This window comes from Artibeus jamaicensis, unplaced genomic scaffold (assembly GCF_021234435.1).
Source record: "Artibeus jamaicensis isolate MK-2021 breed Jamaican fruit bat unplaced genomic scaffold, CSHL_Jam_final contig_391, whole genome shotgun sequence".
NCBI lineage: Eukaryota > Metazoa > Chordata > Mammalia > Chiroptera > Phyllostomidae > Artibeus > Artibeus jamaicensis.
The window spans coordinates 25,040,512-25,068,093 of NW_026521814.1; the positions used below are offsets into that span (position 1 = coordinate 25,040,512).

Genomic DNA, 27,582 nt, shown 5'->3' on the forward strand with positions numbered 1-27,582 from the left:
TAAAATGTGGGTAGATGTGTGACTTTGATTCCATAAGGCAGGCTTAGCCTTTCAATCATTAATTGGGCGCCTACTTCATTCAGACACGTACAGGGTGTTTTATAAACCCCCACTGCACAGCCCTATAAGGCTGGAAGCGCAGACCAACACTTGAAGAAGGTGATAACATTTTACTGCTGCCCACTGCCTGTTCTCTGCATTTTTGAAGAAGAAACCAAAGCAGGATGTCACCTGGGGTTCCCATTCAGATGGCATCTCCAAGCAGTGCTTTCTGTGATAACCGCCAGATTTCTCTGCACTTCTCCGGTGCCACGCAGGGCCCCCAGTGCGGCCTCTGCTGTTGTGGATGAACAGCACTGTGTCTCACCCCTTCGCTGGAGGGAAGCTGACCCACTGCGTTGCGTCCCGTGTGTGATTTGGGGGCTGTCAAAGTCAGATGATACAAAGCGGTTTACATCTGAATGTTGTGAACACGAGGGCTTCCCATAACCGGACAGTTTATTTGGGATGTGGGAGTGAAGTAGCTTAGATCAGAGCGTGTGTTTTTAAAGTCAGACAAAGATAAAAGACACCCCAAGTGGCATTTGAGGTGGCACATTTTTAGGCTTTAAGAGGAAACAACATCTACCTGGACAAATCAGTTAACGTTTTGAGAACTTGAAATTATTTTTTTCTTTAATGAGTAAAATAAGCCCTAAGGAAAATTATAAAGACCTTTGGAGTAACTCCTCTTGGGAATAGATGTTTCCAGGACTTAGTTGCCCTTAATAAAAACCTACTATGAAATTAATTGAAATAAGCTATATTGATCCCCAAATTGGAAAGTATTGTGTTGCAAATATGTTTTAATTGTATTTACTTTGAACTGAAAGGGCTATAACACTGTGTAATTTTATTCTTATGAGTCAGGTAATAAAAGATGATTGTTGGTATTCTTTTGTTAAAAGAGATACTAAAAATACTTTAAGAGCTTATTGAATTTGAATTAAGAGCCTGATTGTCTCTTTGTTCTTTCCCCAAATCAGGTGTGTTTTGTTAATTTCTGGGCAGGGGAAATAACATAATTTCCTTCTTGCTCTTTGTGTCATCTCTGCCTCCGTCCTTGCACAGGCCCCAGGGTTCCGATTTTGCAGCCTTCCACGACCGACATGCTGGCCTCAGGAAAAGTCACTTTTTCCTTTTCTGAATGTCTTCAGGAGATTGCTTGCTGGTGTGTGAATTGCCTTCTCATGCTCTGGGTATAGGTTCGGGGGAAACTTAAATGTCTTTCCTGTTAGATTTTAAGCTTCTAGGGGACAGATTCTCTTAATCACCATCCTTAAAGCCCGTGTACAAGGTCTCTTATCCTATTTCCTTGGGAACCGTGGCCCTTGTGGATATTCTCCTATAGTCTGCACACACGGTTTCGTTTTCATCGTTGGGGGATTATTTCAAGGTAGTAGTGCCATTCACACTTTATTAATTTGTGAGATAAGATTTGTAGCAGCAAAGGCGGAAGCAGTGGAATCAGCCTCTTTGCTTTTGAGAAGGAAGTCCCAGCAGCACAGAAGAGCTACTAAATTCCAGAGAGCAGGTTCCAGGCCCTCAAGGCAGATGTTTCCTCCTGACCACTTTCCTATCTCCTTCTTGGCATACTTTAGTCGCCTTAAGCCTCTTATCTACTTCCTTATGCAAGTCTCTATACCTGACTTTTGCAATCCACCCTTGAAAAAGAGCCACCCATTGGCCGAGCCCATCTTTCTATCAGTCCCCAGGAGGAGGGCGTGTGCTTGTGTCTGGGGACTCGCGGCCAGCTGGCCTTGGACTGGGCAGCCTTCAGGAACGCCCACAGGGTTTTGATAATGACTAGGCCCTTGGGGTTGGAAGAATTTGGGTGTGCCCCAAGGCTTCTTCATCACAAAAGGATTATAAATAAAATTTCTAAAATCTTGAAAGAAGATTACCCCTTAAGGGCTCTCTGCTGTTTGTATTGGATTTTAATTGGCAGCTAGCTTGTGACTTTTTGAAATAAAGAGCGTTGTAAATTCTGATTAATTACACAGGATTTCTGTTGTTCCCTAAAACATAACACATGTGAGCCATTTTATATAAAACACTCAGATAATGGGATTGTTGTCTTCTTGGTGGTTACGTACATTGAACTGTCTAGATGAAAACATATGGTCGAGTGTCCCATTGAAATATAATGAGAGGCCTGCTGTGCATTGCTTGGCACTGACTCACACAATGGACTGTTTCACAACCTGACTTTTGAGCTTTATTTGATGTTTTACTGTTGTCACTTCAGAGCAGACATCACCTTAAAATGATCAATCTCCGATGAGATTATTTATTTCTGGTTCATAGCCAATAGAAACAAACCTTTTCAATTATGTAGCCAAAAGAAATTAATGTAGCTACTTACGTTTAGGACAAAAGAATGTATATGAACCTAGAAAACTTAGTGTTGATAAAATAGTCTTAGAAGAATGATCGTAGCTCATTGTAAAGATACTGTGTTGCGAGCACTCTTCCCGGTGTTATGCCAGGGCGTGGCATCCTTTTACACTGAGACGACTCTGGGGACGGCCGTGACTTTAGGTGCATGGAGAGAAAAGCACAACACAGGGTTTTTGACCAGTTGTTTCTGCATGGCCTGTCTTTTTCCGCCGTCAGCCTATCCATGTCTTTCTATTCTAAGTGTGACTCCTGCAGGCAGCATGTGATTGGGTTTTGCTTTCATGTCCATTCTAGCATCCTCTGCCTTTTAATTGGAATCTTTTGTCTATTAACATTTAATGTAATTATTGATGTGGTTGAATTTAAGTCTGCCATTTAAGAATTTGTTTTCCATTTGTCTCCTCTGTGTCTGTTCCTGTTTTTGTGTCTTTTGCATTACTTGATTCTTTTTGTTTGTTTTTAGAATTACATTTTAATTTTTTATTTTATTTGGTAGCTCTGCATGTCATTATAGTGATTATTCTAGTTAATATAATATAACATAATATTATGGATATTATAATATCCATTCTTAACTTTTGGGGTCCATGGAGAGTTGATATTGTTCCACTTTATGTAAAATAACAGAAGCCTTGCAGCCATTTAGGTCTGTTTACCGTCCATCTTAACCCAGTTCTGCTCTTTATGTTTGGTTTCACATTTCTTCCTTTTTACTTCATAGTGTACATTTTGACCATGGCCATTTACTTTGAAGAGAGGCTCACTTTTTTTTCCATCTTTCTTTGTTCCGAGGCTTGGATGTTAGGGATGCTAACCAGTCAGTGTTGGGTTGTGGGGAGACAACTCAACTGTAATGTTGTGACTATATTGATTCACCATGATCGTATTAGCATATGACATGGATGTGATGCACCTTTCCAACATAACACATTATAGCTTTCTGTAATAAGTAACTATAAAGACTTAGCTTTTTGAAATTTACCTTTAAGATAGAGTAGGGTAAATGTTTGGTGGAAGGGCATAAGACTAAATTATCAAGGTCATGTTTTTCAAGTGGGTGAATGTTTTCTGAATTATGACTATGAGATAATGATAAATATGCATACATCTATAGTAGTATTTTATAAGAAAAGCCAACATTGTGCCTCTCCTTAAAAACAAACAAACAAACAAGCAAAGAAAGCCCCTCAAGGTTACCCTGCAAAAGTTGCCACACACAATTCCTTTCCTCTTTTTCCTTCTCTTCTGCATCATTCTTGTGAACAATGTCAACATCAGCCCATAACTGAGTTCAATGTGAAGTTGGAAATTGGTGGAACACTTGGAGGTTAGGAATTTTTAAGAACATATCTTTTTGTTGCTTAGTTTTAGAAACACCCAGTTTTTAGGGCAGAACCAGGAATGGAAATAGTGGAGATGTGTAGATCTCAATTGTGCATGAGAATTTTGAGACTGTGCTATTTTAAGAGGGTTAAATTCTGCAGCAGAATTTCCCTGTGTGATTTGAAAGTGGTGTTTTAGGAGTCAAGATTGAATGAAAGGAGTACCATTTTGAGAGCTTTTGAAGAAATACAAAGGTAGAGACAGTTATCTAAGTTCAGGAAAGTTTCCCAAGACAGAATTTGTTCTGTTAACCACTTTGGCTAATGGAGAAAACAGTCTGTGAGTCCTCGGAATGGACTAGGACTGCTTTAGCAAATGATTTCTCCTGTAACTCATTGAGGGACAGCCAGAGAGACTGAAAAGTAAGCATATGCTTGGAAGACCATAAGCTTCAGGTGGTGGTGGTGACGAGGTTGATGTCAGAGTATGTTCTCTGTTTTGCAGTGTAGGTGAAATAAACTGGGAAGGAACGTGGCGGTGTGGGGGAATAGAGTTTGGGGAAAGCAGCCCTCTTACTGCCCTTGATGGCCACGAAAGCAGAACCACTGTGGAGATTAACATTCTGAACAGAAATAAGATGAAGGAAGAACATAAATACCAGCTAGATAATTTTGAACACACAACCCAACATTCCGCCCTGACAGAAAATAACAGATGAGCCCCAAACCAGACCTAAGAGCGATAGGTACAGCTGTTTGGAAACATGCAGTGAACATGGCGTTGGGAGAGTTTGGCTCTCCACGGGCAGCCTTTGAGCTGATCTGGAAATGAAGGGGAGACTTGCATTCGATGTCAGCCTGTCTTTATTCTTAGAGCTCAACTAGAGGACAGAAGAAGTGGATAAAACCATGCTCTTGATGTGGTCAGATAAAAACCATGCTTGCCCCTTACGTTATTGTCATTATATGATAATAAACCGTTCATTTTTGTGCGTGGTAAATAACAATGCTGACATGTTCACAAAATAATGCAAAGCATATGGGTCACAACTGTTTTTAAGTAAAAACTTCTCTAAAGACTTATTTAGGTCCCGTAATGACAGAGTGGGCTGGAAGACTGGCCGGTGGTTTCGGTTTGTGGTGGTAACTGTTGGCCTTGGCGATGGGCCGTGCTGATGCTGTCAGGCAGGAAGGGCGGGGTTGGGGCGGGGCCGGTGTCCTTCTGGGCCCACCTTGGGTCACTTCTCTAAGCAGTGAAGTCAAGATTGGTGTCCACACAAATGCCGGTAGTCCAGGCCAGTTTCCTCAGAGCTTCAGTGCTTCAGCTGGTCAATTTTTATGGCAGTTTGAACTCAGGGCTCTGTAGGGCCCTGACAGAATAATGATCTCTGTTAGCGTTGATCTCGTATGGAAATACACTCTCTATTAGATGAATCTGGCCCAGCTTGGGGACAGCAATGAAGTATTTCTGGACAGACAAGAAAAAATTATGTGTCCACTTCGGTGTTTTGACTTAAAGTAAACCATGCATGGTAGGGTCACGGTGGCCTTCTGAAGCCTATGTTTGCACGAGCATACATGGGTGCACACACACAATCATAGATGATTATTCATGTTAGAAGTAGTTTTGCATCATTTGGGATCTAGTAATAGTGTAATGTGTAACCTGGATTTCGGTCCTAGGAGCACGGGAAACGGCTGAACTTACCAACACCTGAAGAGGTTGGCAAGTGTGTATGGTCGGGAAGTTTATTTGTATTTGCCCTAATGTGCTTTCCTGCAGTCTCTTGCCAGTGATGATGATGATAGTGGCATCTCTGAACTATTGTCTGGAGGTGGAAGGAGTGGGAGGGGAGGGGAGGGAGAAGGCTAAGCTGTGCTTTCCTTCCCTGTGTGAAGGTCATAGAAGAAATAGTTTTCCTGTTTACCGTACTCCTTGGAGCTCACTGCAATACTCGGCAGAGAATCCACTCATTCATTCATTCAGCATTTGGTATTGGTGATGTCCCACATTCACAGGTCTGTGGGTAGAAAGAAAGCTTGTGCCCAGAGGAGCTTACACTCTGGGAGGGAGCCCAAGGTATGCATAACTACTTATAATATGGAAAGATTCCAGACATGAATCAGGGCTTTATCCCTTGTAAAGTACTTTTATTTAACCACCTAAGCTAAGGCACGTGGCTCCATTTTCCAGTGTGTACACGAAGAAACCGATGTTCAGCCAGGGTAAGTGACTCAGGTCCTGAAGTTGGTAAGCTGCGATCACCGAGGGCGAGTTGTGACCGTCCGGAGGGGGGAGTGTATGTGTCTCACGTCACCTCTCAGCCTCGGACCATTTTCCTTTAAGGAAACTAGCACTGGCTTCACAGAGTGATTTAAGGATAAATCTGATTGTAAATACAAGCATACCTTGCTCAGCTCCTGGCCCGTGGAAGGTACTTAGTAAGTTGTTGATATTGCTGGCCCCACACACTTTCTGAAGCAAAGTCAAAGTCCTTGAGTGAATGATGCACTGCCGTCTGGTTGGCCGAAGTTAAACTCTTCCTATGTCCTTCTCCTTCCCTGCCTCCAAACCGGCCTCTCTATCGTGTGCACCCCGTGGCCCTGCGGAGATGGTGTGGACCAGTGGTCGGGAGCAGGGGTTGGTCTGGCTCCGCTGTGCCACAAGGCAGTGCTGCCTCACTTTTGCCTCAGTTTTATCATCTGTGGCTGAAATTAATAATAATTTATTTTTAGTAGTTGTCGAATCTAAAAATGATTGAACATGAAGTACTTGGAGGAAATGCTGGTACCTCTGCTCACTGTGTCCTTGGGCCACCGCCCTGCTGACAGCCCTGCGGTGTGGCTCCCAATCACCTCTAGTCTTTTCTCCCAGAGTCTGCCCATTTCTCCCAGTACCCTTCTGTCCTTACAAAAGTGCGCCTTCTAGCAACCTCCGACTGCTCTGAACTTACCTTTGTTTTCACCCGAGAGCCCTTTGTCTTGCAAATGAATTCTTTAGGGCTGTTTTTTCCGCCTTCCGGGATTCTTCAGGTCGCTGTCTGGTTCTGCAATATTTTGCACATAATCTTTATGATTTGCCTTGTCTTGCTGGTTGCCATTTTCTCTCTATCTCTCTTTCCTGGCTTTGACTGAGAACTCAGAGAGGAAGGGATAAGTCATAATTCTCTTTCCACTGCCAGCATGGGCTTGACACAAGGTAGACTCTCAGAAAGGACTTGCTGGTAAATTAAGTAGAAGACGAACTTTCCCTAACTAAATACATGATCATATTGTCAAAATTATTTTTCAGTTAAGCTAGAGAGAGCAAAATTCATCCTATTAGTAAAGTTTGAGGAGGGGAAGGTCCACATGAGGCCTGACTTGGCCTTACTTGATAGGCTTTACTTACTTTGTCGTCATAGGACACAGTGAGAAGCTTGAGCATCTGGGATTGAACAAGAACCATGGCAAACCCGGAGTACCATTTGCCTCTGGTGGGCCTTACAATTGCCATCATTTGTGAAGGCGGTAGTTCTGTATTTAGCTTCCTGATGGTAGTTTTGCCTATTTGGTATCTGGTACGGTTTTTTTTAGTGTTTGAACAGATTTTTTCCCTCATCATTTTGAAACTACAGTGGATTCTTCTGAAAAAATATCTCAATATTATCCAGTTGTGGACATGTGATGTAACATTTTCCTCCTTGGTTCTCTGAATTACCTAGGTTTTAATAAATTGAGCCATAAATACAGCATGTGTGTTAAATACAGCATAGCTTTATTTAGAGTACAATAAATCTGTACCATTTTGGTTCAGTGAGAATGTATGGAAGCAAGGTAACACAGGCCACAAAGGATGGATGGCTTATTCACTTACCTTAAGAATGTGAAGGAAATAAATGCCTGGGCTTTCTGTCTAAAGCGCCTCAGTGGCCCTTTAAGGGCCCTTGAATTACATTTGAGAAACACATCCTGGTGAGTTTATTCTAAGGACTTTCCATTGTCCCCTACAGTTTTGCCCTGTCAGATGAAGCGTACCGATCCCTGCGAGATCAAGATAAAGACCAGTGCATCCTCATTACTGGGGAAAGTGGAGCAGGAAAAACAGGTAAGAGCACCTGGACAGCCTCACTTTCTCCCCTGGAAGGTGAAGGCTGCACAGAATGACCATATAGCAAAGAGGGCAGGTGGGGCTCATCAGCTTGAAGCTGTGCGGGGCCATTGAGGGATCCTTCGTGGCAGGCCACTGAGGTCTTGGGCCACTTCCCTAGGGAATGCCAACTGATCAGGGCTTTGGGAAGCCACAGCCTCAGCTTCTCTCTGCTAAAAAGTGAGGGAAGGCACCAGGAAAATGTGGGATTTCACTCTAGAGAAGTTTTTCTCTGAAGCCTAAAGAAGTGAGATTTTTGTATATATTTTTAGATGGACTGGCAACCTCCCTAAAAAACAAACTCCTCAAATGGAGGGATTATACTTTTTCTCTTATGCTTGAGTGAGACCATAGTTTTGACACTTGGTGCTCAGCTACCTGGAAAAGATAGAGCTTCTCTTGCTGAGCCCAAACTTGACAGGTTAAATAAATCTGCTGTCGGCAGTGGGTCTTTGACAGAACCAATGAGTCCATGAAGGAGGAGGAGGATGGTGAGGGAGATGGTATTTTCGTAACCATTTCATCTGTAGAATGTTCTTTTTTAAAATTAAAGTATGGTTGACATACTATGGTATTTTAGTTTCAGGTGCACATCATGGTTATTCTCCCTTTTATATACCCTGAGATGGGATCACCTCAGTGCGTCTAGTCACCGCCTGTCACTGTACAGAGTTATGATGTTATCGTCCATATTCCCTGTGCTATTCATTACATCCTGAGACTTACTTACAAAATGTTCTTGTGTTATAGCTAAGACTGTGATAATTGCTCATTTATGCTAGCTTGCCAAAGTGGGATTTAAATGTTCCCACTTTCTTGGCTAGTTAGTTATCAGATTAATAACCTTGACTTCCTAATGACCCCCCATGCATGTTTCAGTCAACTGACTGAATCCGTTTTGTTCATGAGCCCTTAGCAAAATTTGTGCCTTTAAAGCCTTACTCTTTGCTTTGGTGTGGCTTTTCTTCCTACACCTTTTCCTCCTGCACCTCCACTTTCTTTAGGAATAATACCTCCTTTCTTTGATAAGCATGTCCAACACCCTTCCAGGAGCCCATGGAGACATAGTGCCCTGTTTTTGCAAGGTTGTGCACCTTCTAGGCTCTAGATGGGCAGAATTGGAGGGGAAAGACTGGCATGTAAGAATCTAAAGTATAACAGAAAGCATAGTTGCATATATTTGGATTTTAGTCATAGGCCAGCTAGTCAGCTGCCCCCCCTTCCCCCAGGGACAGCCAGACAGACTCCCTCTTCTGTAGTGATGGAGGGCTTGCTGCTGTGTAAGGCAACCTGCTGAATTTGCCATTCAGGTCATATTCATCATAGAACCATCCCAGTTTGATTTTTCTCTTTACCCTTCTATCCAGATCTCATGGCCACCAGTTCCCTGAATTTCTTAAGCTGGAAGAGTAAGACTCATCCTTGATTTTTTTCGTTCCCTGTATCTCCCACATGAAATCCATTTTCTGATCTTCTTAGTCCTACCTAGAATATCTCATGCCAAGTTGTTTCTTCCTTTTCACTGTGTCCACATGGAGACTCGAGTCAAAGCCACCAACCATCATTTCCCTTGAGTTCTATTTGTAGTGTATCTAGCTGGTCTCTCCCTTTCCCCTCCATGCTACTACCTACAAGCCCTTTCAGAGACACCAGAGTGACCTGTAAACATGAACACTGGTCGATACCCTTGGATTTATTGAGATATAATTGACATATAACCTTGTGTAAGTTTAAGGTGTACAGCATGATGATTTTGATACATGTATATATCATGAAATGCCTGCCACGGTGAAGTTCATTACCACGCTCATCACCTCACATACTTACCTTCTTGTGTGTGTGCAAGAACATTTAAGGTTTACCTTTTTGTGTGTGTACATGTGGGAACTTTTAACATGTACTCTCTTAGCAACCCGTAATCATAGTCTTAAAAAAAGCCAAACCAAGTGGGCTTGTTCCCGGGGTTCTCTGAGATCCAGCTCCTGTTCCTGCACCTTGCCCTCATGCTCTTCTTTCCTTCAGTAATTGCAGCTCGTGCTATGTTTCATTAAAAGTCTTGTTCTCTATTGTAGATTGGCAGTGTTTCATCATTTAGCGTTTCCCATACCTTTTTAGATCATTTATCTGAATCTCTGGCTATGGGTTCTTACCTGTATTTCCTCAGAAGTTTGTGATATTTTTGGCTGTTCAGAACTCTTATTTTTTTCTCCCCATTGGGAATTTTAAGAAGACAGTAGTGTCTTCGGGGAAAGTTTTTGCCCTTTTCTGTCACGGACCAATTCTTTCTTAGGAAACAGCATTAATTCTCGGAAGCAGTACCGCTTCTTGTTTGTTTCCAAGTCGGCCCATAGAAATGGAAACAAAGCGAGTTAAAAACGATGTCCTTTGACATACGGCATTCGTATGGCTGGTGTATCTCATGCCACCTACCCCACCCCAATCCTTCTGACTGTATCTATAAGCCTGTTTTTTATTTATGCATGAAAGAAGAAGAGATGAAAGTATTCCTAAGCCTATTAATTTTTTTAGGTTTTTACTCATTCTTGGTCATGACTAAAGATATACAAGGTGGGGCAAAAATACATTTACAGTTGTTTGTATGGAAAGTAATAGCAATAATTGATGAATAATAATATAAGAATAAACCGTGTTTCATGTACTCACAACTATAAACCTACTTTTGCCACACCCTGTACTTTCTGAGGATTTGATTATATCAGTTTGTTCCTAAGTGAGCTGTCAGATGGGGTTGTGGTCCCTGGTTTGATTCCTCTCCCCTAGTTCTTCATCCCTTTTGGAACATGTGCTCCAAGAAGACAGAGTGCCCATTAACTCACCGCATCTGTGTGTGACCTCCTCCCGCCCAGATAGTGAGAACGACACGGCTCGCTCATGGGGTGTGGGTCCATCTCCTGCTATGCCCGTGTATCCTCTATTGGAGAGCTGAGTGGAGGTTGCTGGTACCGTTTCAGAGGGTTGGTGTTCATTCCTTTCTGAGAAAAACAAAACCAAAACCACCTCATTCCTTAGTGGCAGTCTAGTGGCATGGAGTTCATTCTTTTCTGTAGTTTTTTTCCTCTCTTGATATTTTTCTACTTAATTACTTTTCCTGTTGATTTCATCGTCCCATTCACCACTTGAAATCCTTTCCCATCTGTTATTTTCCCTGGATTTAGTCCTTGGGGAATACTCTGCCCTCTGTCATGAGCTGAACAGTAGATAGCTCCTTCTCAGGCCCTCCTCCTTTCCCTGGTAGAGCCATTCTCTCATAGCACACAGGGTCAGGTGCTGCCCAGGCAGGCCACTGGAGGGGGGTGCCCTAGAGCAGCACTTCCCAAACCTGCCACCGCCCAGCACCAGGTTCCCCCTTCCCCAGAACTGGTGCCGACCCATACCAGAATAGTGAAATAAAAGAAGACAGAAATTCAATCTCTAATTTTTTTGTTTTCGTTTCAACAGAGAAAATGTTACCAAATTAATACAAAAACTTGTAAAAGCCCACTGTCATGTGTGGAATAGTAACAGTACATGGACTGACCTACTTTGAGTGGTGTGGATCCTTGGACCATACGTTGAATAACGCTGTCTGAAGGTCATTTGAGGTGTGGCTTAGTTTTTTTTTGAACTGCTTCAGTTGTCGTTATCGCTGAACCTCCTGGGGCCAGGAGGTGGGCATTCCTGAGAGCTGCCGTTTTTAAGTATTCATTCAGCTGGACTCTTCGTAGCTGCTGAGCCCTTCCTTTTTGGGATAGTTTCCAACAGCATCTCCTACTTCTGTGCCCCAGGGATGTTTAGTGTTTTGCTCACTCATTCCCATCTTTTTTTACGTTTCTTTTTCATTTTTAAAAGCAGTAATAGAAAAGTTGTTTCAAGTTTTATTATGACTTTACTATAAATTTGAGCACAGCATAGAACTTTTTAAAGGTTTTATTTATTTATCTTTAGAGGGGAAGGGAAGGAGAGAGGGAGAGAAATATCAATGTATGGTTGCCTCTCATGCATCCCCTCCTGGGAACTGGCCTGCAATCCAGGCATGTGCCCTGCCTGAATGGGAATCAACCGTGGTTGTTTGGTTCACAGGCTCACGCTCAATCCACTGAGCTACACCAGCCAGGGCAGCATAGAATTTTTTTGTTGTTTAATACCTCTGTTACCTGGAGATTACTTATGGGAAAACGACATGATGGGAAATTGTATAGAGATGGCAGTGGAATTTGGAGAGGGAGGTCAATCTCATTTCTTTGGGGAAGAGGGAAGTCAGGCCATTTTTGAAATGTCACGTGTTCTTATTCACTGACATTGTGTTTTGTGTACCTGTAGTAATTAAAACTTTGGGTTAGTAAATAAATCAAAGAAGAGAACTAACATTTATTGAGGGCCCAGAATGTGCAATGTACTTTAAGTATAATATCTCTTTTCAATAAGAATTTTTACTTGTTAGCTTAAATCACCATGTAGTATCAGTGGTCTTATTTTATAAGAAGTGATCATTGAACTAGGTTGTAAGCCCCTTTTGGTAGATGATGATGTTATTGGTCTTAAATATCGGAGACACTCTTGGAGATACTGCAGGGTTATGTAATGTGGATACTTGAAGCGGCATGAACTTTTTGAGCTCTTTGGGTCCCTATTTATTTTGTTACTGCTGTGCTAAATAAAAAATTCATTATGCTCATAATGGTGCCCGAGTAGCTCTAGGCAGTGAGCTCACGATGTCCTGCTGTGATGCACACAGTGTGTAGGACGGACCCACGCGAGCACCGGTAGGAGCAGAGGGAACCATCATTTCTACGCTATTCTGAAGGCATTAGAGTAAATCTTTGGGCCTGAGAATATGAACCTGACATGAGAAAACATTATAAATTATTTGGTTTCTAATTTTACAGTTACATCAGTTTCTAGGAACTCCTCAGCCATCTGCTCAAAGAGTTTTGAAGCCTGCCTTGCTCATTAAGCCCTTTAGTTCTGAACCCCAAGTGACCTTGTGCTGCTTCACATGTGTGGTAGTTCTCTGACTCTGCCGTGACAGAGATGTTGTTGACATAATGTAGCCTCAGCATCAATGTGTGTTTCAGAACGTTGAATGTATCCACGCTGAGGCACGATAGCTAAGCAAACTTAAGGCCAAGACATAGCGAGCTTTTGTTTTGTTTTTTCCCCCGAGTAAGAAAAGCCTTTTTTGACCAGCATCTTCTATATGAATTATCAGAGGTTTTTTGGGAGTTATCTCTCAGAAGCAAAGCTACTTATATACATATGTGTATTTCAATAAAAATGTTGCCCGTCATGACTCCTCTCGGAGTAGAGGCTGGGTTTCTCATGGCAAGACCCATGCTTCTGGACCGGGAGTGTGACAGCGGGTGGCTGCCTGTCGGCCGGTTCTCAGGCGCGGTGGCGGGCTCTTCTGCAGCACTGAGGGTGCAGGGCTGCTCCAAAGGGTGTTCTTCAGTGTCGCCGGGTCCTGTTTTTTTCTGCACAAACATGGCTTTGTTGATACTGGCAGTCTCATTCTTTAGGTCGCTGGACCAGCAGATCTGTGTAAGCTTAGTCCCTAGAAAAACTTGGGTATCTTTACCAAGGAAATAGAAAGGTACAGATGTGGATAAATATATGAATATGTGCATGTATGTAAATGTGCAGTGGTCTGTATTTGCTGCCTGGCCTGTATCATGTAGGTCTTACATGATCTATGTGTGACATGTATAATATTACATGTATCTAGGAATGCATACATGGATACTTGTTACCTTTTGGACAGATTTATTAACAGCTCTGTGATGAGAACTCAGAATAAGCCTTGCTTATATTCATACCTGTTTTGTTTTTGACATAGTAATTGAACCCATGTGGAGCTTGTTCAGTTAACATGCACGGGTTTTGATATCTTAGCAGTGAGATTCCCATCCTTTTGTCCTCATGGTTACAAATGACTTTCATTGAAATGTTTATTTTCTATTTTTCACTCACCTACTACTATTTCACAATGCTTTTGTAAAAATATTGTACAATTACATAATTATGTAATTATGTGATGATTACATAATAACATATTATCATAGCCTAATACAAAGTACCAGAAAATTCAGAGTAACATTAGTTATAATTCTTCCCTTAACAGGAATTTAAAATTCCCAGAATCATAAACTATCATTATAACCCCTTCCCATCGTTTATAGAAATGAATTCCGATCTAATAGTATTTCGTTTCGGGACATTTGTCTGTTAATGCAGAATATCTGTGAAACCCTAGGAGTGCCACCATTTTCTAGAGAGAAGAGATTTTGAGTTCAAAGACTTCATATTTTGTTTGTCTGACTATTGCTGAATTTTAGGATTCAAGTTATATTTAAACATATGTACATAAATTTACATACATGAAGTATCTATGAGTTAGAGAAAATAAGGAACTAAGAATTGATTCTAAGCAATGCTGTTCCATTTTGCTACTCCCCCACCCTTTACCTTTTATCTCCCATGACTTATTTTATAACTGGAAGTTTGTCTTTTTTAATCCCTTTCCCCTTTTGCTAATTTTATTTTTTTTAAGATTTTTTTTTTTTTTTGAGAGGGGAAGGGAGGGAAAAAGAAAGGGAGAGAAACATCAAGGAATTGTTGCCTCTCTTGCACCCCCTACTGGGGACCTGGCCCTCAACCCAGGCATGTACCCTGACTGGGAATGGAACTGATGACCCTTGGTTCCATCCAACAGGCCAACACTCAGTCCACTGAGCCACATTAGCCAGGGTCCCTCTTGCCAATTTTAAATGCCAGTGTTATATCTAAAATGGTGGTGCTTTTCAGATTTTTGAGTACACATAAAGAGTACACTTTTTGGTCTCAGATAGAATCACTTTATACCTTTATAGTATATGTGAAAGGCACTGTTGTTGAGAATGTGATTACTGGATTAATGTAGCCACAGTCTGCTCAAGAGCATTGTTTTGGACGATGCTTACAATATTATGCTGTGATTGCCAGGGTCGTGTGTAATTGCTCAATACAATGGTGAACATAATTCAAAAACCAGGCTTGAAAATATGGAGGATGATAATTACCGATTCTTCTCAGAAATATAATATTTCACTCATATATTATTATATAAAGTTTTGATTTGGATAAATATGTAAACATTTAAATAAAGGCTCGAATGTATTTGAACCAAAAGGAAATAAAGGGGAAAGCTTTATGAGATAACTGTCATTTCCTGTTTCCAGCAATGGTGAAATATCATGAAAACACTCCTCCAGACTGTGTTGGGTCTTATAACTTATTCTTACTGGTTTACTCATTTCTCTAAAGAAATGAAAATGAGTATTTTCTAAACTACTTAAGAAAAAAATTATGAGTTGTCTCTCTTAGACAATGAGGCTTTGTTTGGAGGAAATTACTTTTAATCCTGGCTTCCAAAAATAAATTATTAAAATGAGCCCAATATTAGAATTCTTGAAGGTAGTTTAGAGTCCAAACACAGAAACTTTTTAACAACTTAGATATAAGTATCCTTGGCTATATTTAAAAATGATTTCTGAATTATTAAATTATTTAAAGTGAATATAAGTGATCCTTAATTTCAGTTTATGTTAACCCATCTTTATCTCTCAGTAGGCATTGTGAGTTTATATTTATGTACAATTTAACAGCCAGATGATATAAGTCAAATTTAGATTACAAAAGATCTGCTCCTGGCGCCCTTTTTAAAAACAAAAACAAAAACAAAACCCTGAATTGACCCTGAAAGAACTTGTTTCCATTTAATACTGCCCATTACAACATCTCTGAGAGGCCAGTTTAATTCTAGCAGCCACCAGAGTTCTGATTCTTGTTGACCCCCCCAGTCCCCCACCCCATGATATTTTGTCCCTGGAGTCCTTCCTGGCCCAGCAAAGGGTTCCAGAGAACTCAGTGTGGTCATGTATCTGAAGTTTGAGACTGAGGCTATAGTTGAGTTCTGTAATCACTGAAATAAACGAACGGCCTAACCTGGACTTTTAATACTGTTTGTTAATTTACCTAAAAGAAAACTTACCTTTTCATCTGTGTGTATGTGTGTGTGTGTGTGTATTTACCACTATCTGGGACAGTTATTTTGCTTATAAATGTTTTCAGTCTTCTAATAGTATCATGGGAAGAAAGACAAACCAAAAATTCCTGTCCAGAAAGAACATACATGATACATGTGAAGGTGGGGGTGGGGAGCAGAGATGCTGCTGAGAAAGCAGAACAAAGAGAAAGGAAGACTGCAGGTTGCTTCGGAGGCCAAACTGCAGAGTTGGAATGTGAGGTGATGGGGAGTTGGAGCCAGCCATGACAAAATGTTGGGGATTGGCTGGGAAGGCAGCCTCACCTGAACGTGAAAGCCAGAAAGCCTGGAAAGAAGAATCCTGAAGGAACTAGAAGAAGAGTTTCAGTTTGGACTGGTGGGTGGAGGGAAATGTGGCATCAAGAAGACAAAAAAGAAAAAACAAACCCTAGAAACTGTCCGTAACTGAGGCCAGGTCAGCCTGAAATGAGCAACAATAGGAAGTGTATATGATTTACCAGCTTTTAAATAAACCCCAAGAACAGTGGAAAATGTAGTTCGGGACCTTTACACAATGGAGGTATTACGGGACAATGGCCTTTGGAGGAAGGGCATTGCAGAGATGACTAGACTGGCATTTCTGGGTTATAGTCCTTTTATTATGATCAGCAAAAGTTTAATGAAGCCGTAGCATTTAAAAGATTCTCAAATGGGGACAATATAAAATCTGCCATAAAAATTAGTTAATGATATGAGGTGGAGTACATTTTAATATTGGCACAATGACAATAGTTAGTCTGTGAAAGGAAACAGCAGAAATCAGCTCTCACAGGCCACCAGATTATCCGTTTGGACCCATTATTGCAGTCCCCATGAAGCAAATTGGAGGAAGACCTAACTCCAGTCATTGAACAAGTCAGGCTCCCTCCACAGTTCGCAGGGCTCCATGAGGTCACTTACTTCCCCTATTTGCTCGTACTCGAGAAGCAGTCACCTTAGGCCTTGAGAACTTTATGTGACCCTGCATAGATTCTTGGTACCCATTGGCTTCTGTTAGTTACTTTGAGTTTGCTCAGATGCCCCAAAGCAGTTATTTTCAACCGATATACCATAAAAAATTTTAAAACATTCAATACCTGACCGAGTAATTTAGTCAGGGGTACTGACCTCTTTTCATTTAGATTGTCAAATAAAAAAGTGACAACAGCCAACACAGCAATAGACATCTAGTGTGAATGCCCTGTCTTGAATCATAAATATGTAAGTCCTATAATACAGTTGCATCTTATTAGTCATGTCACATGGTAAGGTTGAGTCTGATTGGTTAATTCTTGGTACCAGAAATCCTTATAGACAAGTATAGACACCTGATTTCTTAAAAAGTCACTTCAGAGGAAAAAAGGTAGGTAATCACTATTATTATTTTGGTAACTCAATCAAATTATACCTAATTTTTTGTCAGATTGGCAAAAAAAAGTCTTTTGGTGTTGCCACAGAATTTTAGTAATTAGTCCGTGTGCCACAAGATGAAAAAGGTTGAAAATCACTGCCCTAACGTGAGTGTTTGGGCAGGTGTGCCCAGGATGGCGTCCCAAATGTTCACTTAGTGTTTCTTCAACAACGGGAAATGGGGCTGGAAGCCGCCTGCAGGTCTTTGCAAGAGAAATGGCAGTGCCGAGATTTGTCCCCTTGGACTCAGAGCTACAGGTACTATCGCTTATACTTGGCCAAGACTCCTGCTCTTGGACAGTGCCCAGAGCAAAGACTTGAGAGAGCAAGATTTGGCTGATGGGTTTCCTTACCTTGAGGGCAGATGTTTCATACAGCTGACATTTAATAGTGAAGCATTTCCAAGATCCTGATCATGGAGCTTTAGAACGGGAACAGCCCCATGAGAAGCACACTTCCCTGGCAAATCAGCGTGGAAAACACAACTTTCTAGGTCCTTTTCCAGAGTTCCGCAATGCACATGGTCCTCCAAGAAGCTCTTTACAAAAGGAAACTTGTTTCACTTCATCTAACTCACTGTGGCCCTGCCGCACCCTGGCAATTCATTGGACATCAGGCCTCATTTTCCTTGAGTACCTATTCACATTCCTCGGAACTCAGTATTAAAAGGATCAGGTTCTAGGAGACAGGTGCTGAGAGGGGACATGGGCTGACAGACATGGAAGGATGAAACCACCGAAAACAAATTTTGTTCGCCTCTGAGCCAAGAATTCTTGGTATGCCCTAGGTGGCCTGCTTTTCTTTTATCAGCTTACCTTTCAGAGTTACTAGTGAAGCCTGTATAAACCACAGAGCCCCAAAAGGGCTATATTTCTTGTTACCAAATCCTTACATTTGCCGCTTAGTGTCTAAATTGAGTTAAAAAGTAATTCATTTAGTCTAACTATGAGCAAACCAGTTTGATATCAAAAATATTTTTGAGCAGAACAATTCTGTTAAAATTTAAAAATATATTTTGTAAAGATATGTTATCAAGTTATTTTTGGCCTGAATCATCTTATACATTATAGTAATTGTATGTAAAATGATTGCTGTAAGATCATTCCCCTGAGATTTTGTTGGTAATGTTACTCAGCAAACTTTTCAGCAACCCAGTAATAACCTTTAAGCACAATTCCTATTATATCTAAATTAATGATGTGTCATCGAATAGAAAGGACAAATATTTTTTATATTTATTGTTTAAAGATTTTATTTATTTATATTTAGAGAGGGGAAGGGAGGGAGAAAAAGGGAGAGAAACATTGATGGGTGAGAGATACATTCATTGGCTGCCTCTTGCATGCCCCCTGACCCCCACACACACTGGGGACCTGGCCCGTAATGCAGGCATGTGCCCTGACTGGGAATGGAACCAGTGACCATTTGGTTTGCAGGCTGGCACTCAATCTACTGAGGTACACCATCCAGGGCAGAACAAATATTTTTAAAGATTTCCAAAACATTATTTACTCTCAGGTATAAAGGCATTTGAAAACACTGTTAGTGGATCTTATCCTTCCAATTTCCTCCCTCCACATATATATATTTTTAAATTTTGCTCGAGTTATTAATTTGGCTTGTTTTCATCCACAGAGGCCAGCAAGCTTGTTATGTCCTATGTAGCAGCTGTTTGTGGAAAAGGAGCAGAAGTTAATCAAGTCAAAGAACAGCTTTTACAGTCCAATCCAGTCCTGGAAGGTAGGGTTTTCTGTGTACGTTGGGCCGGTGTGACTGCAACTGTGGATCCAGGTTGCAGAGCACTTCGGAGACCTGGTTGCTGGGATATGGGCTGGAAGGGAAGAGGGAAGAAGAAGATTCAGGCCCAGGCCTGCCGAGCAAATGAGCTGCAGCCTATGGATTGTTGGCTTTAGTGCTTAAAGGAGGGAACAGTTTACTCATGTAAAAGGAGCTTTTCCACTTAAATTATATTTTCCCTTTCAGTTATAAATTTGAACCACTTTAATTTTACTTAAAATTATCAACTGATGTTTGCATTTGTCTTGATGTCGATGAAAACCTTGGTGGCAAAAAGCAGTGGGAGCTGAGTGCTGTTTTATTATTCAGGACAACACATGTGGCTGCTTCTTTCTGTTGTTAGGGAAACCAAGGCTATGCCAGAGAAACCTTGAAAAGCCACAGAAAGCTTAAACCTGACGTAGAGCTCAGATTCTGTGGTCCGCCCTCTGTATCAGTCAGCCCAGGCTGCCATAACAAAATAACGTAGACTAGATGGTTTAAATAAGAGAAATGCATTTTCTCATACTTCTGGAGGCTTAGAAGTCCAGGATCAAGGTCCTGGTCAGGTAGGTTTCCTTTTGTGACCTCTTGGCTTATAGGCCGCTGCCAGCCTGCTGCTCTGTGCTCACGTGAGCTCTTCTTGTGCATGGTGGTGGTGGTGGTGGTGGTGGTGGTGGTGGCAGCCTGGCTGGCTTGTGATCTCACCCAACTATAATTACCTCCCTGAGACCCTATCTTGATATATCATCCTATTGGGGTTAGAGGTTCAAAACGTAATTTGGGGGGGCAGGGGTGGGACCATCAGGAAGCCAAGCCTGGAGCAAGTCACTTCAATGCTGTGGAGGTTAGCATGAACCATCCTTTACTTCGGAAATAGCGATTCAGAGTCTTTAACGCCGCTTTATAAGCTTGTCTTTATTGCCATTTAACATAGTTTTGGGGATACCGTAGGGTTTCTCAATCTCGGCACAGCTGATATTTTGACTGGGTCAGTCTTTGCTGTGGGGGCCGCTGTGTGCACTGGAGGTGGGTTGGCAGCATCCCTGGCCTCTGACCTGTCCCTCCCCCCCACACGTCCCTTGTTGTTACCATTGAAAATGTCCCCAGACATTGCCAAGTGTCCTTGTGGGTTTAAAACCACCCCAGATTAGAATCTCTGGTCTGGAAGAGTAGTTTGGTTCTACCCTGTGTTCAAAGCCATGGGAGGTCAAGAGTTAACATGGATTGATGCAGAGCTGCTTTGGACTGGGGCGGTACCGCCCCAGTGGCGCATGAACTTCTGTGCCATTGCGCCCCTTGTCAGGCCTCATCCCGTCCTTCCGGTTTATTTCCAGGAGATACCATGCACCCTTATCGTCCAGGTAGAGGAATAAGAGTCACAAAAATATTTTCATTTGTGAAAAGCAGAGACTGAAACATCTATTACATTGTTATTGATCTTTCCCTCAGCACCTTAATGTATAAAAAAGCTATTAAGCTATTGTAGAAAGTGCTACATCTTCATCTTATTCCAGTATTTGACTTTTTGTTTACTGACTTTTTAAGTCAGAGTGCTAGCTGTGTGTTGTATTTCTGCATGTGTTTATTTTAAGAATTCCCTGATGTAAAGGAGAAGCTCTGTGGAATGCTATAGTTTGCATCTGGGATCAGAATCTGGCCCTTTATTCAGTGGTATTTGAAGCTAGGCCCCAGTGCAGGAAACAAGAAATGTCTAATGTGGGCCTGCATTATCTTTTATGGGAATGCTTTACTTTTAAACTGGAGCTGCTACTATAAATGAACATTTAGAACAATGAACTTGAAAAAACAATCGAGGAATGCGTCTCAAGTTTTCTATAATGGAACACTTGTTTTTGAGTCTGTGGCTTACAATAAAAGTCTTTAGTATCTAGAGCTAGCAATGTGCAACTCAGATTTGTTTGATGAAAAGATGGTTTATGGCTTGCAAATGGTGCCCTGAATAAAGTTTTTTTGAAGCAATTCCTTCACTTGCCCTTGACCTTCAAGCCACAACAAACTGTCTTTTATGTATTGACATCTCGAGCTGGACTTTGGAGCTGTGTAAGTTAGTTAACACCCACCAGGAAGGACTAGCCTGTGAAAACTCACAAAAAAAATGTCGTGTTCTTAATGATACTAGGTCAGCACTCACCATTCTCAAGATTGCATTTATTAAAGCCTTTTAGCTGGCAGTGGACATGGAATAAAAATGTGAACTTCCTCAGCCAGCATCCTTTTTTGAGTATTTCCTGTGTGCAGGTTTCCTCATCAATATAGTGTCTCAGTTTATTTTGTATTAAAGAGAGAATTTGGTGTCAGGGAACTACCAAACCATACCCATTCCAAGCGGTACATGTGATACAAGGAGCTTTCCCTATGTTGACTTTGTGCATTTTGTCTTAACTGAGGAGGAGCCAATTATTACTTTTTAAATGAAGAAACGTTTAAAAAGCCAGCTAATGTGAAGTATAACACATCCGGTTAACACATTTGGCTACTGAATATACAAAGTGAACTTCAACTTAAACACACACTTCTGTGCCTGGTCCAGTGATTGCTTTCAAAACTTGGACTAGCTTTTAGCCTTTAGTTATCATGTGAGCTCTTGCTATTGTAATCATTTTCTCTTCGTTTAATTTAATGAGGTTGTAGAGGCTTCCAGGGATTCGATGCCTGGCCTCTTAATCTAAAGATTCACATTTGTTCATCACATCATTTCATCTCCTGTCCTTGCTAGCTGCAGTGTGGCCCGTAGATCCCAGTAAACAGCCTTAGGGGATTGGCAGAAATGCAGAAGTTCCTGCGCATCTCTAAGACACACTGAACCAAGTCTGCACGAGCAAGATCCTGAGGCAATTGGCTTGCACATTAAAGTTTGAGATGCCTTGGGCTTTCAAAGCATCAAATAGGAATCCCCTGTTTCCGTGACTTACATTTATTCTACTTAACCCTTTGCCACCATGGCCCAGATTAGTTTGCCCCTATCCTGTGCATAAACTTGGTGAAGCAATTCTTTTTACCTTATGACCCTAGGAACTACCTGTGTTAAACAGGAACATACTGCCTGGGTGGTAGCAACCGGTGGCTCTTATGTGCCCTCATTTAAAAGGGGTCCGGTGGGAGATCCTGGCTCTTCAGCAGTGGAGATTGGAGTTTGAATCATGGGCCAATTTGGTGTTCTTTATATTCTAGAAGGTTTCACTTAGGTCTGATGGACATAAACTACTGAAACTGTATAGCATATTTAGCCTATTGGAAATGAGGTTAGTTTTCAAATCTCTAACTCTTTCTGTTATATGTTTAATCACATTTAAATAGCTTTACTTAAAATAATTTAAATAATTTAAAGATTCTCTGGCCTTACTTCATCTGGAAACCTCATCAAGTTCCACAGAACTTTCAGTCATATTAAGTAGTAGTTATCTCCGAAATAAACTTATTCGCTGATGAGAATGGTGGAAGAGCATAGAAGCTTTGCTCACTAGCCACTTAAGTGACTGCTGTCAAACAGCTAAAAGGTCCTGAATTGAACAAGATTAACTTTACAGTAACACTTGACTCATTCCATGAGTCATAGGATCGACTCTCTATGAACTTGAGACAATAAGACACAGAAGCTTTAGCATACTTTTGTTAAGCGTGTTTCTGTGGAAATTTTGGACAGAAATGTCATTGCTACAAATTGTATTCTCTAGGATTTATAAATTTCAAATATGATATTTGCCTTATTTTTCAGTGTGAAGTTATTTTCTGTCAGTTTTAACCATGCATCAATTTCTTTCTTCCTAGCTTTTGGAAATGCCAAGACCGTGAGGAACGACAACTCTTCTAGATTTGTAAGTATTTGTATAAGCGTAAGTGTTAACACTAATATTTAGCTCATGTACGTTTAAACAGCCAGTAGATGTTTAACATTTCTTAATACACCCATTTTAAAAATAAGAACACCATTGCTGTTGAGACTCTGAGAGTTTTACATGGGCTATTTTTTGCTTTCTGGAATTTTCCTGTTTTCTTCTTGGAGTGACAAGGTTTTTTAAAAATTTTTTTCCTGTTTTCTCATCTGTCATAAAATTTCATGAACAATTTAAATGAGGCTATTTAGAATAACTCCTTATTTATCTGAGTTTTGATATTTGGACATCATAATTAAGAATTGGAAATTAAGTAGAAACAAGAACAGCTGGGTGTCAAGTTTGTATACTCTACAGGCTTTGTCTTTTGTTCAGTGCTACCAGAAGTTGAGGTATATTCTAACACTTCAGAGAGATAAAATCATTAGGATTGGCAGTTAATGGGGGCAAGGAGAGAGCACTGAATAGTGAAAACTGAAGTTAATTGTTGTTTTGAGTTTGGTTGAGTTGGGAAATGCTAGTTCCACTAAGAGAAACGTTTGCAGCCTCATCTCCCATCACTCGCCTGCACATCTGCCCACGGGACTCTGCAGCTGTGCCCCTCCTCTCTCTGGTTTATGCAGCACAGACGCTGCCTGGGGGAGCAGGGCGGGATGGTAGTCTTTTGAAATCGGCTCCTCTTTTTCTGTAGTTTAACCAGTTTTGTAAATTTTATGATGAAAGGTCATTTACTTCATAAGCTCTTTTCTCATACATTATTACTTGGGGCCATTTCTGGTGATCTTCTGTGCCTCCCTATAGACCCTTTCTGCCCTTTTTCTTCCATACTTTTCTTAGCTCCTTTTGGTTTTTCCTCATTAGAGTTACCCAGTACTTCAGGCAAGAGAATGGCCTCCAGTGAAGATAGTTTTGATAGCTTGGAAGTGGAAGGTTCCTAATTCCAAGGCTGTGAATTTTTTCCATTGGATTAGCCTGGTCAGTTGTTCTAACTGTTTTGAGCCCTGCCTTTTTCTGTTGTGGTGACATGGCTAATCTCATTACATAAATAGAGTTAGAAGCAAAGTGTGTGCAAATAGAAGTAATCCCAATAGATCGAGCTTCTTTATGGAGATTTTATTTTTGCTGTTCACAAATTATACACACACTTTACAAAAATATATTTGCAAATATATTTAGTCTCTAGACCATAAAAATTGAGAAAATCATATGGCTTAGAGTCATGAGTATTAGGTTGGTCAAAAAGTCTGTTTAGTTTTTTTTTCTGTAAAATAAAAGACATATTTTTCACTTTCACCAATAACTTTATTGATTTGGATATTTTGAGTATGTCAGCTATCTTCTGCTATTGGTTTCTAGCGCATAGAGGCCAGGGGGGCTGCTAAACATCTTCCAATGAATAAGGCAGCCCCACAGCAAAGAATTATTTGGCCAAAATATCAATAATACCAAGAAACTTCGCAAACCACTTTTCATGTTGGTCAGTCACAGTACTTTCTCCATACACTGCACAAATCTTATTTCATGTTTCAGTTGCATTTTTACATTTTTTGAATAAAGCATAATATGCCTGAAATGTTGTATTTTTCTTCCTTCTTCAGTTTTAAAATGGCTGCACAAAAATGCACCAATTTTGACAAGTTTTTTGAATGCGTACTGATATGACAGCTGTCACAATACAGTCTAACAAAATTGTTTCAAATGAAGTTAAAGACAACTGAGCACTACTAGAGCCATCTTATAGAAAAAAACTAAACTTTTTGGTCAGTCCAGTACTTTGTGACATTTGAAATCTCTTGAAAGTCTTGACGGGCAATTTGGCTTATTAAGTAACTTCAGAGAAATCCTAATATAACAGACGTATTAGGATATGAGATTAATACTGGAGTATAGGCTAAATCATTTCATGCCGATTTTAGAAATTTTGCTGCTTTATGGTCTGTGACTTGACGGGTAATATATTCAAGTCCATATTATAATTTTATAGGAGGACTCCACTGTGTTTAAAGTTACTATTTTATATAAAAGTGATTTATGACTTCTAGGAAATTGCATTTCCTTTGACAGTGTTTGACCGGTTCACCCGGAAGAAACGTCTTGATCTCTTCACAGAGATGTGTCATAGCCCCGTGATGAGTTAGGCGTGCTCACGGCAGCTGACATTTTAGACAACTGTTAGGGTCTCATGGAGGTGCCTGACAGGGTCCCCGTCTCCCCAGCACCTCTGGTTTGAGCTTCTATTTTCCACTGTTTTTTGAAAAAAAACAAACAAAAAATTTCAAGGCTTTGAAAATCATTGTTCTCAACCAGGGATTTTGGGGGAGGGGAGAGAAGTAATTGTTGAGGATCTGATATGTGCAGAGAGCCAACCTAGTCTTTGGGAAGTGTAGGAGAGAATCTGTAGGGTTGGGAAAATTTCATTACCAAACGTCTCCTTCAGTAGGCATGGAAAACGCACATGATTTATTCATTTGTTTAAAACCTCTGTTTTTTAAAAACATAGTTAAATCTTGATCTCCCTCCCTGCCTGTATCTCCTCTTGCAGCCTACTGTCTTCCTGTACCGGTAGCTGGAGTGATCTCTGTGAATTTAAGTCCCATCACCACCCTGCTGAAAGCCCTCGGTGGCTCCCCCTTGCTCTTGGAAGACAGCACAGGCTTGCCTGCGAGGCCCTGCAGGAGCTGGGTGGGGCCTGCCCTGCCCTCGCCTGCCCCTCCTCGCCGGCCCCCACTCAGCCTCAGCACTCAGGCCTGTGACTGGCAGGCATGTCCAGCATGTAGCACTTTCTGGCCTCAGGCCTTGCAGTTGCCCATGCTCTGTCCTCAGATCTCTGCCTGGCTGGCATCTTGTATCATTCACCTCAAATGTCACTTCCATGATGTCTTTTCTAGACTCTGACTTACCCTGTTTTTATTTTTCTCAGGCATTCATTAGTCTCTGGAATTATTTATGTGCTTCCCTTGTTTATGTGACCATTGACCTTAGAGAGTAGGGGCCTTGGGAGGAAATACCTCAGGCTTCTTGTTCATTGTGGTGGCCTCGGCCCCTAGAACAGTGCCTGGCGCCACACTCAGAAAACATTTCTTAATGAATGGAGACCTATTTTTAAGAAACTTATAGACTAGTCAGAAAAAGTGGATATGTTTAAAAGTAGTTAAAAGATGATACGTAAAGTAAGTTCCCCAGAGAAGATACAGATTAAGTTTTATGAAGTTCAGAATAGAGAAGCTGGAGGAGTCGGGGCTTGCACACAGTGCTGCGGGGCCCCCAGATCTCAATGTGCCAGATCGAGTGGGCAGCAGGCCAAGCTGGCAGTACAGCGTGAGGAAGCCGAGGACAGAATTAGTGTGGACCTGCCCTTGTCAGAGTTAGTGGCCACACCAGAGGTTCTATAAGAATCTGTGCACCGAAGGCCTGGAAAGATGGGTTAAGGCCTCAATTTGGAGGGATTGGAGTCTCTAGTTCAAGGGCTTGGACTCTTACTTTGCAGGCAGTGGGAAGCCACTGGTTATTTCTAAGTAGACTAGTGACATAATCAGAACCAAGCTTTTGGCTGTAATCAGGATGTGGCTGGATGGGAAGATTGCCATACCAGTATCAATGGGATTTTCAGTGCTGTCCAAGAGTTTATGCCTGGTTGGCTTCCTTTTTCATTTTCTACAGTGTTTATTCTACTCTCTTCAAATCTCTTAACTGTACACTAGGCTGATGATATCACGCCTGCTTCACAGAAATCTTTATCATCATCATCTTCTTCCTCCTCACCATCCAAGCCCTCAATCTTAGTGCCTCAACCACTCCCACCTCCACATACACACCCTCCTGCCCACTGGGAGGTGGTCAAGTCCTGTCTCCCACTAATCCTACTTGCTCCACCTGTGCTCTGAAACCTGTTGCCTCCTACGCCCAGGAATCACCTTCTATCAAAACCATTCCCTCTCATATGGTCAGCCTCTCACTGTCCTGGGAAGCCACCCTTGTTCCCTCCCTTTGTAGCTGTCTTGCTTGTGTTGTCCCCTACCATCGTAGAGAGCATCACTGTCCACTCAGCTGCCTGGGACACATTCCTGGAGTTTTTAATCCTTCTTCCCCTCCTTTCTTGCCTTATACGTACACCCAACCAGACCTGTCACTGCGACTCGCTGCATACCTCTGCTTCGTTTACTTTTCCCATTTGCACTCCTGCTTAACACCACCACCATTTCTCGCCCGATTCCTGCCATCTGCTACCAGATACATCTGGTCTTGATTGTTACTAGTCCATTCGACTCTAGACAGAGTGATCATGTAAAGAGCAAGTCTGATCACTGCATGCTTGTTTAGGGACCTTTAATGATTTGACTTGGCCGTCAGGAGAACTTCACAATGTCATGATGCGCCTCAGCTTCCCTCACCATCCTCAGGATGCTAGTTCTCACACCTGCTCCTTCCTGCTCGGCCCCTCCTTACTGCCTGACTTCCTGCTCCCCCTTTGTCTCTTTCCTTTGTGCATAGCACCATGATCTGCTGTAGGATATGTCCCCATAAACAATAATGTCCTGTTTATCTGTCTCAGTCCCCCCTGCCTCCCCAGACTGTAGGAGTTTGAGGGCA

The 27,582-nt window shown here is 41.5% G+C and overlaps 1 protein-coding gene across 6 annotated transcripts in view; it reads left to right on the top strand.

Moving 5' to 3' along the window:
• Positions 1-27,582, top strand: part of MYO1B (myosin IB) — a 169,237-nt gene that overhangs the window by 69,922 nt on the left and 71,733 nt on the right. For all 6 annotated transcript variants that reach the window (XM_037162933.2, XM_037162935.2, XM_053665160.1 and 3 more), the window contains exons 4-6: positions 7,754-7,848; positions 18,995-19,099; positions 22,928-22,974. In XM_037162933.2, coding sequence (XP_037018828.1) covers positions 7,754-7,848; positions 18,995-19,099; positions 22,928-22,974 — 247 coding nt within the window. The remainder of the gene's footprint in view (positions 1-7,753; positions 7,849-18,994; positions 19,100-22,927; positions 22,975-27,582) is intronic.